Source organism: Centropristis striata, chromosome 24, assembly GCF_030273125.1.
Source record: "Centropristis striata isolate RG_2023a ecotype Rhode Island chromosome 24, C.striata_1.0, whole genome shotgun sequence".
Lineage (NCBI taxonomy): Eukaryota > Metazoa > Chordata > Actinopteri > Perciformes > Serranidae > Centropristis > Centropristis striata.
In genome coordinates, this window is record NC_081540.1 from 18,556,831 (window position 1) to 18,573,852 (window position 17,022).

At 38.3% G+C, this 17,022-nt stretch overlaps 1 protein-coding gene across 1 annotated transcript in view; it reads right to left on the reverse strand.

Moving 5' to 3' along the window:
- The window catches only part of nlgn4xa (neuroligin 4 X-linked a), a 134,225-nt gene that overhangs the window by 99,056 nt on the left and 18,147 nt on the right, over window positions 1–17,022 (reverse strand). Inside the window, exon 2 of the mRNA XM_059327580.1 lies at window positions 12,251–12,979. Within this exon, the coding sequence (XP_059183563.1) occupies window positions 12,251–12,701 (451 nt within the window). The 5' untranslated portion in view covers window positions 12,702–12,979. The remainder of the gene's footprint in view (window positions 1–12,250; window positions 12,980–17,022) is intronic.

Sequence of the window (17,022 nt, forward strand, 5' to 3'; positions counted from 1 at the left end):
TGGTAGCTTTCTGATATAGATGCCAATTCTGGGAACAGCTTTATGGCCTGAGTAAAGAATCCAACATACTTTGGCTAAAACTAAAGTAAAATCCACAAAGTCCACTTTTGATGTGCCTCTCTAAATAGTGCCCTCACAGTCCAGCCTCCATTAGAAAAAGGTCACTGAGTTGATAAAAAGCACCAAGATGCATCAAGGTTACAGCAGTGAGTGCTTAGCTCTTTTCTGTTCTGAGTTTTTCAGTTGTTATTCTCTCCGAAGACATTACAATTGAACATCAGTCTAGCAGTATCAGGCCTCGATAATGGAATGTAATTTTAAAGCATATTCATGGACATCTCACACACTGCAAGGCTCTAATGTTAACAGATTTATTACACCTTGGTGGTAATGATTCGTGCAACACTGCTCTTCAAGGTGAATCATGTATGAGGCCATTTTATATACACGACTTCAGTTTGGATGTATGTGTGTACTCCATGTTGTTTAAAACAACATGGTCTCACAGGAATCCGTGAAATAGCCACGGATTTGCGGAACTCAAAATCTGTGGAATAGCCACGGAATCACTCAAATTTCCGTGAAACTGACACGGATTTCGCTACAATGCAAGTTAATGACAGTCATATCCCGTGGCTATTCCAACATACAAAGTGATTATGTTCATTCACTGAGTGAATATTTAGAAAATAAAAGATAGTTTCTGCATAAAAATGGATTTTGATCACATTTGTAGCGAGAAATATAAGTCAAAATATTGATTTTTTCACTTAAAATGAGAGAACTGTCCGCCATGTTTTTTGTTCTGACTCCCGGGACCTTAAAAGTCACGTGACTTGGAACAAACCAATAGGAAAATATATCCATGGAATAGCCACGGGATATGACTGTCATTAACTTGAATTGTAGCGAAATCCGTGTCAGTTTCACAGAAATTTGAGTGATTCCGTGGCTATTCCACAGATTTTGAGTTAAGCGAATCCGTGGCTATTTCACGGATTCCTGTGAGACCAGGTTCGTTTAAAACCAGGACCACCAGGATTCTGGCCTACCTTACTGCCACTGCGCACCTCGCGTCTAAATGGACCATTTTGCTTTACGGCACCCAAAATACAACTTCTGTATAACTTGTAGCTTATTTTATTGTTAGCCTCATGTCTACAGCATCAGCCTCAGTCTGCTCTGTCTGTAAATGGGGGCCAAACTTTGGAACTCTCTGTCCATGGAGTTAAAATTAGAGACCAATAGTAAAGCTTTTAACAAAGGACTCAAACAGTGGCTAAAATGCAGTGCACACATGAATAGTTCTTAACTGCTTTACTGCTTGCTCATATTCCCTTTGCTCTCTTGCCTTTTTATGTTCCTTATTGAAAATTGCTTGTACTTCTTTGACTTTTTTTCCCCATTGTTCTGTTGCTGTTGTTTTTTTCTTCGTCTGGTCCTTCCTTTTTCCACTCTCGCTATTTTAATTGCCCTATCTTTTAACTGCCCTATCTTTTCAATAACTGCCTATGGACAAGTGCACTGAAAAAAGTGATTTTGACCCTTAGTAAATGTTACATATATTATTTAAGCATATTAATATAATGTATAATTCTATATTAATAGAAATTGTGTGTTATTTAACTCCACTTATAAAATACATGTAATTTCAACATATATTGTCAGAATTATGACAATCATTTTTTTTAAATTATATGTAGCTCGGAAAAATTACACTACCGGTCAAAAGTTTTAGAACACCCCAGTTTTTCCAGTTTTTTATTGAAATTCAAGCATTTCAAGTCAAATGAACAGCTTGAAAGGGTACGAAGGTAAGTGGTGAACTTCCAGAGGTAAATAAAAAAAGGTAAGCTTAACCAAAACTGAAAAATAATGTACATTTCAGAATTATACAAGTAGGCCTTTTTCAGGGAACAAGAAATGGGTTAACAACTTAACTCTATGGAGTCTTGGGCTATTTTGTCCATTTTTGAATTCTTTTCATGTCTTTGTAAGTCATTTTGTGTCTTTTTTTGGTCATTTTGTGTCTTTTGGTGTCTTTTTTTGTCATTTTGTGTCTTTTTTTGGTCATTTTGTGTCTTTTTTTAGTCCTTTAGTCCAACATAAAATGTGATTTTGAATCTTTTTTTTACTTTCAAAACACTATCATGCTCAATAAAGAATTTTAAATGTTGCAAATGTGCATTAATTTCAGAGTACACTGAGACATTAAACTGCATAATTTTCAATTAAATTGTGGAAAAGTTGGTGTGTTCTAAAACTTTTGACCAGTAGTGTAAGTTCCTCCGAATTTCAATTTTTTTTGTCAGTTTTTTGACAGTTCATTCCATCCTTATGATTCTGGTTGACAGAATCTGAGCAGTGTGTTTCTGCTCTCTTGTCTTGTATTGTATCATGTATGTATTCATGTATCATATTAAAGTTGGTGGTCTACACATCTTGTGGTTCTCTGTCATGTATGATAGCTAAAAAATATTTAATTAGAATCAACTTAATAAAAAAGGTACAATTTAAACATTTTGAAAGAGTACAATGTATTTAAAAAACATACACAATTTATTTAAGTTCATTGAAAGTGGGTTTAATTGGATTTACTAAGAAAATTTGAGTAAAATGAACTCAAAAATAATTGAGAAAGAATTAGATAATATACTTTTATTTTTTAATTTACTTAAAATGTAGGGTAACACTTTACAATAACCAACTAAGTGATGTTTATAAACCAATTATTAACAATTTAAAAAGTGCTATACAAATGTAATCTTTAAATGTTTTCAACCAATTTCTTAAAGGTATAGGAATTATTTCAAAATCATTAACATACTTAATATGGTGTTAAAAATGTTAGAATGAATGCAACTAAAACTATTAATACACTTTTAATTATAATTTAATTGTTTGTGAATGGTAAAGTAACTATAAACTTACATTAATAAATCATCTGTTTGTCATTTATAAATGAATTAGTTAGTTAAACATGAATAAATTAAGTATTTACCATTCTAAATGTCCTATATATGGTTTATAAATGATGATTAAACATTAATAATCTGTTTACCATTAATAAATGATGGTTATTATAAAGTGTTACCAAATGTAGAAGTCCAGTCAACATAATAAAAATATCTAGATTCGATAAAATGATGTTCATTCAACAAAACATTTTTTTGAGTGTACTCCTGTGTTGTGGTAACAAAATTAACATTATGTTTCTTATTCTGATCATGCGGTTATCTAATTGGTTGCAACACACAGGCTTTCTTCCTTAAGCATATTAATATCAGCAAACCCTTTAAAAATAACAGAAACATATGAATTCCCAAAGTTGGTTCGTCGATTTTATTTCCCACAACACTGCAGGCAGACTGTAGATGAGTTTAGCACAGATTTGAGCCAGAGGCTACACCAAATAAAGAGGAAGTGCTGACTTTACACCCTACAAATTACATAATCACTTGATGTGTTTGGCATCAAGATGCAAGTAAATAAAACTGAGCTGCAGTGGCTCGGAAAATGCAGTCTTGGAGCCATTTTCTCTCTCTGTTTACCTTGGTTTACCTCATTTTATCTTCCCCCTATAAAGTGCTGCACGGAGTACTTTAATTTAAGAAACAGCTTGCTCCAATGCCGCACAAAAAGATGAAAAATGTATTTTGGTTTGGGAGCTTGGAATAAATCATGACTGCGGCGGAAACATTAGTTGGTGTGGTAGGGCAAATGAAGGGGCTTTAACACCGCACTGGGTTTTACATTTGAGCTGAGTGTTGGGCAGTAAAACAGAACTAATGTGGAAGATGTCGACAATTAAAAAATAGAGATGAGTCGGCCGTGGTATTGTCTCCACCCTGAGAAAGCCCCCCTGAGGAAACATCTTCACTATACAGCTGCATGCCCCCTCCCCAGCCAGTTACTGCAGAGGCTGATAAAGCCAGTTTTATTGCCTTAGCACGACACACACACACACACACACACACACGGCTTTCTTTCTCAACGTCCACACTTAATCTATATCCTCATAGCCTCTTTCTCTCTTTATGCACACAAATGAAAAGAGCTCTTGGCCATTTCAGCTGCAGACAGCCATCACCTTGTCTGCTCGGCCAATGGGGTGATTCTCATGAACATGGTACAGATCATAGCAAAAATCCAAGAGCATTGGATACATATTTTCTTTGACCCTTTATAACATATACAATCTAAAGGCACTGTTTAATATGAATTAACACATTTTTAAATGAGAAAAAACAATTAAAGTTTTTTTTTTTGGCAAGCGCTTAAATATGCTCAATGGTAGCTGGTACCACCAACATGTATTTTATGGCCGGGACTTTAACGTGTTAATTAAGATTAATTAATTACACAAAAATTAACGCGTTAAAAAAATTTGCCGCATTTTAATCGCACTTATTTTTGCACCGCGGAACATTTCTCACTGGATGAGTTTCAGGCGGACCGATTATACTGGAGCACCAACTAGCGTTCATGAGTTCAGACAACAACAAACCACAGTGAACATGAAGGAAGAAGCTGATGAGACCTTTGGTTGGCCCCGTGGATGATGGGACATTTTGTTACAAAAAACCAACGGATGGAAGCGTCGATAAGAGCATGGTTGTGTTGCTATGCAACAAGGAATTCACATAAAACCACAACATATCGAGCCTCAAGTATCACCTCAATGCAAAACATATAGCAGCTAGCGGCTAGTGTGGTAGCTAGCGTGGATTGTGTTTTACTTAAAAAACCAAAGTATTATAGTTTACAGAAGGTCTACCTACCTATAGGCTACCTGAATTTCTGAAATGTACTATATTTCTAAATATGCTATTGCTACACTTAATGGCAAAAATTGCACTGGTCTGTTGGACTTGAACAAAAATAAACAATATTTTTGTTGCTTAAGCTTATGTATTCAGTCATTATTCAATGGTATACTAAAAATCCATGTGAAAAAAATTACTTCTCACTGTTCTCAGGTCAAATATTGATATGCGATTAAAATGCGATTAATTTAGGGAAAATATAATAGGTATTTTCTGGCATTTTAGAGACACTGTGAGCAAAATGTATTGCCGTAACACATTGTTAAATTTAAAAAAAACAATGTACGTTTTTTTTCTTTGGCAAGCACTTAAATATGCTCAAGGGTAGCTGGTATTCATTCAGATTTTGTCCTTTATACATTGTTAAAAACCATTATGTTTGATTATATTCTGTTCAATTATACATTTTTAAACAAATGTGTATTCATTTTATAAAGTTTATTAAATATTTATTGTATATAAATGGGGGAAACTATGATAATTTTTATCTGGACGCATAACAGTAATGAATTTGTGAACCAAAAATGTTTTAACACAAAACAATGAATTGTGCCTCATTATGGCTATATTGTTCATTCATATAAAAGTGAAATATATTTAGTTTAATAAAGTATGTCCGTATAATCTTCACAGACATAACTTAGACTGGCTTCATGAGAATCACTCAATGGATTCAGTGGCGGAGCTAAAAAAAAAAAAATGGTGACAATACAATCATTTGAGCATGCTCAGTGCAGGCGGTAGTGGATTTCCTCTTTCAACTTCAAATCACACGACAAAGAATAGGCATCACTTAATCTGTCAACCCACTTGAGGTGCAGTAAAACTATAAATCCCTCCCTGATCCTCAGCTGGCAGGATATTTTGACATTACACCGGATTTCTGAAAAGGCCAACTCGGGGGATATAAAGATGATGGGCAGTGAGGGGAGCTCTAACTGGGATAGACATGTCACTCCCTGCTGAGCTCAGCCTGTAGAGATACATTATTATGACTTTTTTCTCTGTCGTTATTCACATTTTTGTCTCTCTATTTGGAATAATGTGATGGAAAACGAAACGTAGTGCATTATCTAAATCTGGAAAGTACTGTTTGCTCCATGTACCAAGCCTTTAAAACATTACTTTGAGTGATTTTCACATACAGTCTGAAGCCACAGTGATGCGTTTTCCCACCACTTCACCACACCTCCAAACACACCGGCTCCCATCACTCTCAAGAATCCATTAAAAATAGCTTAGAGACATGGTGTCGCCTGGCCTAATGTAGTTCGTCATGTTCCACAATACCTGGTCTGATGAAAACCTTTCAAACCCCTGTTGGCTGAATGGATAAAGTCAGAGTGTTGCTGAACAGCAGTAGATTTTTGAAGTTGATGACATTTTGGACACGCAGTATGATATCCAACAAATCAGGAACAGGCAATACTATTACACAAATCCTTAACCCTTTATCAGGGAAATAACTACATTTGGTAACTTCAGATAATATTTCGAGAAAAAAGTGGCAAATTTACTAGATTAAAGTGGCAAATCTACAAGAAAAAAAGTTGAGGATTTAAGAGATTTAAAGTGGCAAATCCGCGCGAAAACAGTCGCAGATTAACGAGAAAAAAGTGGGTAAAAAAAAACTTTTTTCTCCCGGATTCACCACTTTAAATCTCATAAATCTACGCATTTTTTTTCTCGTAGATTTGCCACTTTAATCTCGTAAACTTTTTTTCTCAAAATATTATTTTCGTATGTTTTTTTTTACATTCTGGCAGTATGTAATATCCTCCAATATTCTCTAGGGTTGAAATTTGGAATTTGCAAGTATTTCAATGAGTGCCCTATTAAGGGGTTAATAAATGCAGAAATCTTGGATCTCAGTAACTTTGGGCAAGATTTGGCCACATCCTGTCTAAAAAAGAATGCAAATAAATTAGGGGTGTGCCATATCGTATCATTCACGATAGCATCGGTATATTTTTTTATAGTTAAAAAAAAATGCATATCATGATGTTGGCAACATTCCTACTTCTTGATGTAGTGACATAAGGCTAACAATTAAAGTTGTTTTAATCACAAAAAGCTACTTACTCTCTGACGCTAAACACATGCAGCTTTCAAAATAAGAGCATGGTGTGTTAACAGAATCCACCACAGAACTTACAAGAAGACTGTCAAAATAAGATGCCTTAAATAAAACATACAAGAACCTTTATTCTCCTTTACAAAATGTCATTAAAATATATTAAATGGTTATTTTTATTATTTGCTCATACTCAAGAGTCAAAAGAGTACATTTTTTTGTATTTGGCAACTGTTGAGATTTGCACTACACACGACATTTTAGATTTTTATTTATTTATACAGACTAAAAAAAATTATATTTTCTATATCTTTTTAAGTATTTTGTAATATCGTGAAGAATAATCGTCGCAAAAATAGCCTGAAATATCGTGATATTCTTTTAGGGCCATATCGCCCACGCCTAAAATAAACCAGTCCATGCTTTTATTACTTCTAGGTTAGATTACTGCAATTCCTTGTTGTCAGGCTGCTCCAATGTATCCCTAGCGCCTTAACATCCCACCCCCTTTTGATGGAAATTAGGGGTTGTGGAAAGTGGATTTTAAGGAGGTGATAGCAGGTGAACAGAAGATGCCACAAGAAGAAAGTGACAAACAGTACTATTCTTGCCTCTGCCCCTGTTGGTGTTTTTGGTTTAGAGCCAATAGCAAAGGTGAACCAGGCAACACTAACAAAGCTGTCTTTTGAACAATTTTTATTTTAATTGCTAATTTAAAGAGTGAGCAGCTGCACCACTAATCAGCAGACAGCTGATCAGCTGGCAGCCGGGGCAACGGTAGTGTCAGACACCACACAACAACATATTTTCACATCATACTTGTTGAAATAAGGATTTAATTTGGCCAAACCAGAGATGGTAGGCACTGGACTAAGGAGTAGGGTTGTCACAATACTAAAATTTTCAACTCGGTACCGATACTCAGGAAAATATTCGATACTTGATACCATTTTTTAACAACCAAAATTTAACAGAAATATTTTTATGAACAAGAAAAATTCGATACTTTTTTGAGTATCGATACTTTTGACAACCCTACTAAGGAGGGTCTCAGGCTTGCACACTCTAACTTCCACATATACTGACATGCATACATGCATATCCGTATATGTCTTCCTGTCCACCTCTGTCATATTGTTTGTGTGTTTTTTATATGTTTTGGACGGGTTGATGGCAAATTTAATTGCACTACCCTGTGCAATGACAATAAGGGCTTCTGATTCTGATTCTGATTCTGATTCGGAACCGTGGCATTATTTGTGATCACCCCCATTATATTCATGTATCATATACCCTGGTGAAACTTCATGAAGGTATGATTGTAAGAAAAAATACATACCGCTAAGCCTTACACATAGCAAATGGTATGTTCTGAACCTATCCAAGATGACTTCGAATGACTGCGGATTTTACAAATGGCGCGTGTTTTGTGGTGTTGAGTACTACGTCACATCCTGCTTAGCGTTCTATCCAATCAGCAATCAGGCTTTCTTCAGGGGAGAAGAAAGTCAAAAGACCTCGCCGGACGGCACATATTCAAATTAGGGGCATTAACAAATTTCCCTTTGGGGATGAATAACGTAATCCATCTATCCATCCATCCATCCATCCATCCATCCATCCATCTATCTATTTTGGCGAGTGAGACCTGCCTCATTCCGGATATTGGACTGTAATGGAAACACCCCTAATGACAATAAGGGTAGTTTTGTATGAATGAATATGAATCATGAGTATGATTTTAAACCAGTCTCAACCTCCACATGCAATTTCATAAAGACCCTTAAAAGCTGATATCCTGATACATACTGGGTGATATAGTCTTGAACCATGCTTGAAATCATCGTGAAACAAGACTGAAACTAAAGTACAAACCACAGACATATAGTTAAAAGCTACTACCAAGCAGAACAGCCTGGTGCAGCTATGCCCTGCTGTGAGGCTGTAGTGGAAATGCATGTGATAATGGCTTGGCTTGGCACAGCATGGAACAACTGGGCCAACCCGGGCCTATGGAAAAACCTTATTACTAGCTACCACTATATCAGTCATTGTAGAAGAAAAAAGCACAAAGAACAGGCAAAAAGCAATTTGTATTATTGTTTTATACATACAGGACTGCTGCTCACTGATTTATTGTGCTCACTCGAGTACAATAACTTTTTTTTTAGGAGATACTGAATCATTTGAGAAAAGCCGCCCAATGTGCACCGACACAGGATTGTGAGATTATCCCTCTCCTGCACTTTTTAATCTACCATGTACTCAAGAGCTCAGACTAAATTTAGCACGGAGCTGTCAAAGATCTCAGCCAAACACACACGTTAATGTGTTTCACTGTCCTTCCACGCGATCCTGCTGCTTCCTAAAACAGCCGGGCCAGCCTGTTCCGACCTCTTACCATGGCAGGTTATGTTTTAACACAATGTGCTTTTTGCAGAACACACTGAGTCTTGTAGATGGCGGCTGCTGCAGGACCTGGGTGGGTGAAGTGCCCTCCACTCAAACAGTGGAGTGCAGAAAACAAGCCATTATAGAGGAGCCTTCAGCATGATAGCAATACAGAACCATTCTGTTCCTTTTATTTTAATCATACATCACTCTCGCTTAACAGCACTCTTATCATTCAGTGTACAAAGCAGCTTGGACTGACAGAGCTCTCAGCACTTATACAAGACTCTGCATTTCCTTCTCTTCAGTGTTCACTGATTAGACTGCAGGCAGAAGCAAGGGTTATTTGAAGGGCTAGTTGTTAATTAGCGAAGAAGAAAACATGTTTAATTTCACCATAATTACTAGATAGACCTCACTGTAAAAGGAAATAAAAATGCATGCACAGGCTTATGTATAAGCTTTTGTATTTCAGAATAAAGCTACTTTGTCCTTTAAGAAATGGGTTATTTTGAATGGATATTTTTAGACTTTTTAGGGTTTTGTTTTGGTGAGGTGTATGATGTTTGTAACAGGTTGTCTGTCTTGCTGATAGTCTGATATTAATATTTGAATGACTGGAGCAGCAGAAGAAATATTTGACCTTCTGGTTTACGCTGATATTTTATCTACTTTGTGGCTTCAGGTCTTCTCCGTGCTCAATCAAGTCAAAGTGATTTTAAATGTTTATTTTTCTTTACATTATTAAAAAGAAGAACAATAGCTTTTGGGGGATATTTAAGAATGTTCCCTTTTCTCTCAGCCTCCAAAGGGGCGTGCTAGCGTACATATGTGATTGACAGCTTATCTCTGGAATATCTCCGTATACGCAGATGATAACACATCAGGATTCTGACAGGTTAATGCACAGATAGGACACACAACCATTAACCCAGATTCTCAAATAGTAACCTGGGCCTTTGTTGACCTCCACTGCAGAAAGAACCAAGTCTTACTTTAAAAATAGAGACGTGTTTTGTACTTCAGCAAGTTCACCTGCTGTCCTGATAAATTCTATATTATAATGTTCATTCAGGGTTCCTCCGGGGTTCATCAAGTTATATTTAAGACGTCTTTAGTCAGTCAAATCACATGACTTCTTTATGAGATCACAACTTAAAAACGAAGCAATATTGAACCATGCCAACTCAAAAGTGCTTACCTGAAACTCCTTGCCAGTGTGTATTTGATGATGATCGTAAAACCGGAGATAGGGTCAAATATATTTAGTATAAAATAAAAACTTGATGTTATCCTCATTTTACCTCTTGCAACCTGTGTTCACATGTGCAAACATTTAAAATTCTTCAAAGAACTTCAAAAATCCAATTTTATGGTTTTTAAGGGGTTTTTTGCGTGATTTCTTTTGGTTCAAAATGTGAATCCAGTGAGTCGAAGTGAAAAAATAATTATCAGGTCATTTAGGTGAGGTTGTGCTGAAAAATTATGCCAACATGGCATGGTAAACATGTTTTCAAGTGTTAAGTCTGCAGCAATGATTTGGCTCATAATTATTTATTTTAATATCACTGCCAGCAGGATATAACAGTAATTCCTAATGATGTAATTACTTAAATTAACCCAACCGGGGGACGCATAAGAAAATGGACGGATGGATTAACCAATTATAAATGATTACCTCATCAAAGTTAATTTAGATCTGTGCTCAAATCAACACGTTCACATTCAGAACTCATGACTATGCTAGCTACTGTAGCAGCAGTCATGAGAGTTTTGAGTGAAACTCGACAAACTCCTGCATGAACAATCCACTGCCGTGTATGGGAAGAGTGGCCATCAGGAAAGTCTCAGGCCACGCCCTCTCAAAAGTCCGCTCACTCTGCGTGTCTCCACTACAAAAAGGCCCCCAGAGGGATTTAGAGACTGTGGAGGTGATGTATGGTTTTCGAACATTGTGACGGATTAAACACGGGAGATGCAACTGTGACCGCCGTCGCTAACTGTGCACAACGTCAACAGCTGATCATAAACAAAGCAGCATGGCTAATTATGCCTCCGCTGATCATAAACATAGTGATCGTGAATCAACCGGCATCACTAACTGTGCATCGAGTGTCCTAAGTCGCTAAGAAGTTAACATCCCCTCCGGCTCTGCAGCTGTGAGAGACTGCTGCAGGAGGACTGTGCCGCTTTGACTCGTTCTTACTCTTCATAACGAGCTGCCGGCCCGACTTGTTAAGAAGAGCCGCCGCCCCCTCAAATTAGGGGCGTTTTGACGAGTGAGACCCGCCTCATTCCAGGTATTGGGATGTAGTGGTAACACCCTTTTTGTGTCAAAATTGTTACCCAGTCCTACTCAGTCCTTGATTCCTGTATATTAAATGTTCATGCGTGACTTTGAAGTTGTCCCAGAAATATTTTCTTTCAAAATGTACTGAAGAAAAAAACTTAATATGAGTGAGCTATGATTGAGTTAGTAAGGGGGAAGAACTGTCCACGCCATGCAGTGAAATCCTCCTATTAATAAAGCATAAAAAATGTAAAAGAGCAAACTTCTCCACTCACTCAGTTAGTCAGAGCAGACATATGTTCCTGGCAAATATGCAGAAACAAGATGGATTTCAAAGTTTTACAAATGATGGCCCAAGGTGGCCCTAAATACAGGCAGTGAAAAAAAGGGTGGAACATTTCTGCTGCCTGTCATGTACTGTAGAGGTTTGCTGTACAAGCTGTAGCTGTATTAGACTTCACCAGCAAATGATGATGATATTAAAGGTACACACAATTGTTTTGTTATAGCGTGAGTGGGTGCCATAACATAACTCAGAGTGTATCTTCAAAAAACTGACACTTTTAGCAAAATACTGCCTTAAAGTTCAAGAAAGACATGCATGAGTCAGTGTGGGATACTATAGGAAGCAAACAAAGACAGAAAGAAGACAACAGAGAGTTGACCTACCATCCTCTGTGGGGACGTAGATGTTCAGGTAAAGGCAGTCCTCGCTCTGCTCCTGCACATAAGTTACCACTGTATCCAAGTTGGCGGTGAACCACACAGGGAGCATATCATTGAGCAAAAAGCGGTCCTCTAAGAACTGAGGACAAACCGGAGCAAACTGAGTAGCATTCCTGATGCCCGGCCAGGACATCGGCGGCTCTGGCGGCTGGAATCTTCGCTCCCCCGTTGGGGCCAGCGCATAAGGGATTCCCAAATACTGTTCCACTGGTCCCAGGATCTCATTCGGTAATGTAACCTTCACTCCCCGCAATTTTCCGTAATTGGTGGTGACCACAGGGTGCTGCTGGGCCTGAATGGCAGCCACACAGATGGACGCCAGCCCCATCCACAGCAGAAGGTTGGCCTTGGCCGTGGAGCGACACATCCATGAAGGGCCTCCCAGCGATGACATGCTCCTGCTGTGCTGAGCCTGAGCCTGGCAGGTCGTGGTTATGGTCCACCCTCGGGTCCTCGGTGCCCACCCCCTGCCCCTCCACCGAGATGTTTCCTACTCCTCCTCAGGCTGCGAGCTGAGCAAAGTAGCCCCAGCCAAACAAAGCAGCTTTCTCAGAGCTCCCCATCCTGAGAGCCTGCATGGAGATTGGTGGCTGATGTATAACTCCTCTGTCCTGAACAGGAGAGAGCCTTGGATGCGCTTTGGTTACCTGGGCTCCAGCTTGTTAGGATATCCTGAAAGAAAAGAGAAAAAAAAAAGAAAATATGAAAAGCTTATCCAATATAGACCTAGCCTGGGTATACCCATGCTGCCTTGTGCGCTTGATTTCGTTTTGGTGTCCATGGCCGATTCTTAGCCCTGCTTTTGGTATCCCATCACAGAATGGGGAGGGAAGGCAAGACAATGACGCGTACTATTGGACAGATGGAAGCTTGTAGTTTGCTTACGGATCCAACATGGCTGCAGCAGACGCAAAGCTCTCTTTCGATCTAGCTGTAGACAGTGTTCTAGATAGTTTAGAGTGAAAGATTACAACGTTTGGCTTTACACTCCTTTATAACCACCAAAAAGGATGTTTTAGCCTTGCTTCCAACAGGATTTGACAAACGCCTAATCTACCAACTAGCCCCATTAGTGGCTAAGCTAATGGGGTTTAGTGAGACCCCATACGATTGGCTAAGAGCTACGTAAAGACCCTTATGATAGACATTCGTAGCGCCGAATAAACGTGGACGATCGTAAACCACGCATCCAAACCACGCATTTTCCTATATGGAAAAAAGAATAGGTGGTCTCCAGACTATATCTCTTTGTGATATAGTCTGGTGTTAGCCAGGCTATTGTAGACCAATTATTTTTGTGAAAACATTGACCATGCGTGCATACTGGTTGCAATTGCGTTGCGTTAATTAAACAGCAAGGTCTACTTATGGTAGACACACAGAGGGTTTTGACCCAGGAGACCAGTGCTCATGTCCTGTGAGCAACCAAAAGTATGCATTTTTATTTAGAAGTCTCATAACTCAACTTCCTTCAAGGCCTTTTGTAGCTGTCACGTTTTATGTCACCTGCAAAAGTAGCTATTTTCTAGACTCTTTTCCTAAGCCTAACCATGTGTTTGTAACCCTAACCAAGTAGTTTTGTTGTATAAACCGAACCTAACTCCAACATGTTGCACAACTCGGTGACCATTATGTTTAGGTATGAGCACATGTTGATCTGCCTTCATTAGGAAATGCTCCTGTAGATTATATTTAAATGCAAGAACAAATGGCATATGTGAATGTATGGGTTAGAGAGCCACGACATTATCAAAACAGATTACAACTCTTCCTGTAATTAAAGTTTTTTCGTGAAATAAGCCTACTTCTGATTCCATCTGCAACCAGCATCCGATAAGGGGTCTATAGTATCATGTTAATCTACTTATCTCTATACAGTAGCACAGTTCCAAACCTCTCCTCGTGTGCCTTGTTGTGCATGTTTTAGATCTCTTCCTGCTCCAACAAAACTGATTCAAACAATCAACTCGTTATTAACTCCTAGAGAGATCTAAAACATGTAGGACGAGGTACACCGGTAGAGGTTTGGGAAATTATTCAGAAGCAGTTAAGCCATAATTTAACAGCATTAGTCACAGACAAAGTTATTGCTAAACACATCAGTCGTGACTAAAAACTCTCCTCCCTCCTTTAAGGTGTTATGGCTGTCCTTTAGTGATATCACTTCTGCTTTCATGTGAGCACCTCATGGTATATAAGTAAAGACAAACAGTATGTCCGGCAGAGAACAACCACGCCACGGTCTTCTCTCTTTGCTGCATTTAGTTAAGATTTTTTGATTAATCACACTGGGGTTGTATTTCTTAAGAAGCAGATTAGCCATAGTAATTTAAAACCATTAGTCCCAGACAACATTATTACCAAACACATCAGTCGTGACTAAAAACTGCCCTCCCACTTTATGGCACCCCATGGTATATAATTCAACACAAACAGTATGCTCGGCAGAGAACAACCATGCTGTGGTCTTCTCTCCCCCAAAAATGACCCATATGTCATTTGTACAGCAAACCGGCCATATGTATATTTGTAGTAAGCGGTGCCCCTAGTGGTCGTAGTAATTATGAAGGATGCCAAAACAGAAGTGTTTAGTATATAGCACAACTGTGTGTCTACCATAAGTGAACCTAGAGGACTTTCACCCATTTTGACCAGTGTTCATGAGAAACCAGAAGTCAGAAACTCAACTTCCTTCAAGGCATTTTGTAGCTACGTCACATTTAACATCACCTACAAAAGTAGCTAATTTCTACACCCTTTTCCTAAGCCTAACCATGTGTTTCTAACCTTAACCAAGAAGTTTTGCTGCTTAAACCTAACTGCAACTTTTTACACAACCTGGTGACCATCAGGTTTTCGTTATGAGCACATTTTGATCTCCTGCCTAATTTTAGAAAAATGCTCCTGTGGATTATATTTACATGCAAGAACAAATGTGAATGGGTCAGAGGGCTCTTTGTAGTGATTAGGGGCATACCAAAAGGTTCAGTCAAACCAGTATTACTTTCAATTCCGGAAACCCTGTAATGCTTTTATCAAAACATGAGGAGTTCCAGGTATGGTAATGTTGGTCATTAGGTCAGTCAACCACTTGGAACTGAAATACCACTGCAAATATTGGAGGGGTTACCAATTGCATGCTGCATTCTTGGTCCTCAGGGCATAAATCCTTTGACCATCCCACAACCTCATCTATTTCTTGTACAAGGTTGACATTTTTAGTTTTCTGTGAAATCATTCAAGGGCAGTAACTTTTTCCAAAGTTTTGGGCTACCATTTAATTGTGGGTATGAATTAAACATCCAATATGTAATGTCAATCGCTTGACAAATGAATCCCAACTCAAGAGTTTGAACTCCAATTCTAATATTTCTGTTTCTTTTACCACTCAGACCATCTGTCTTAGTGTGAGCAAGTAATCTTGTGCGTACCTGAGGTAACATGAGAACCTGAAGGACTTAGCTTAGCATAAAGACTGCAAACGGGGGGAAATCTTAGCTTAGCTTAGCATAGAGACTGCAAACAGGGGAAATTAGTTGCTTAGTTTAGCATAAAGACTGCAAACGGGGCAACTGTTAGCTGAGCTTACCATAAGACTGCAAACAGGGGAAAACTGTTAGCTTAGCTTAGTATAAAGACTGCAAACAGGACGAAATGTCAGTAGCTTGACAAATGAATCCCAACTCAAGAGTTTGAACTCCAATTGTTTCACCTCCAATATTTGTTTCATTTGCCACTCAGTTTCTGTCATTCTGTTAAGTGTTCTGTAAAGTGTGTGAAAGCACACTGAGAACAACCCAGACAATAAAGCTGTTTTTGGATTATGATTGCCATTATGAGCATGTTACAGCCAGAGCGGCTATCATGGCCTTGTTAGTCTTGTTAAAAGGTTGTTTGAAATGCTACCTCGTCCTGACTTGAGTTAAATACTGGAGCCATCAAGAATTCAAGGGAATTATAACTTAATTTTTCAAATTAACTCTAAACTGACAGTTAATTAATTTTTGTCGGGTTTGGAAAAATTAATTTAAAAGCGAGTGGAGTCCTGCTGAGGTCTACAGATTGGTTGAAATTATATGATGATTTCATTTAATAATTTAATTCTCACTGAGGGAATTGTGAAAAGCCCCTGAATTAAAAAAAAACCCTGCTATGTGGGCTTGGAGGTGTCTCTTGGTCAAAACTGGATGGCATGCCACCCATTAATTCAATTTCCTGATCGAGCTCTCGCCTCATTCCACTGCCCCCGGCTCTGCAGACCTTTTTTTTAAATATATATTTTTTCATATTTTAAGTGGTTTGGTTGAAGAAAATCTCATACCTGACTGCTCCATTCCCAAAATGTTGATTAATTACCTTCACTCAAATAACACAGAGTGCCACTCAAAGTCAAGCCAAATCAATAATTAAATATCATACTGACCAGCAATGACTCCTTTCTGATATCAAATATAAATGAAAAAGTCTGCATGAATAAACGATTGGAATTCTGCTAATGGAGTCAAAGTACATGCCAATCTTTGCAAGCAAGATGTTTTAAATGTAACAATTTTCCTGCACGGATTAGTGAGAGAGAACAGAAAAGATTCCCGCTGTTACTGACTACAGCTGCAATGATCTGTCATGTAGGCCTGTCTGCCTGAGAGCTCAAACAAGAAAATGGCTGCACAGACGCTGCTGAAAATCCACCTTAGCACAGTGACATGCATAAGGGT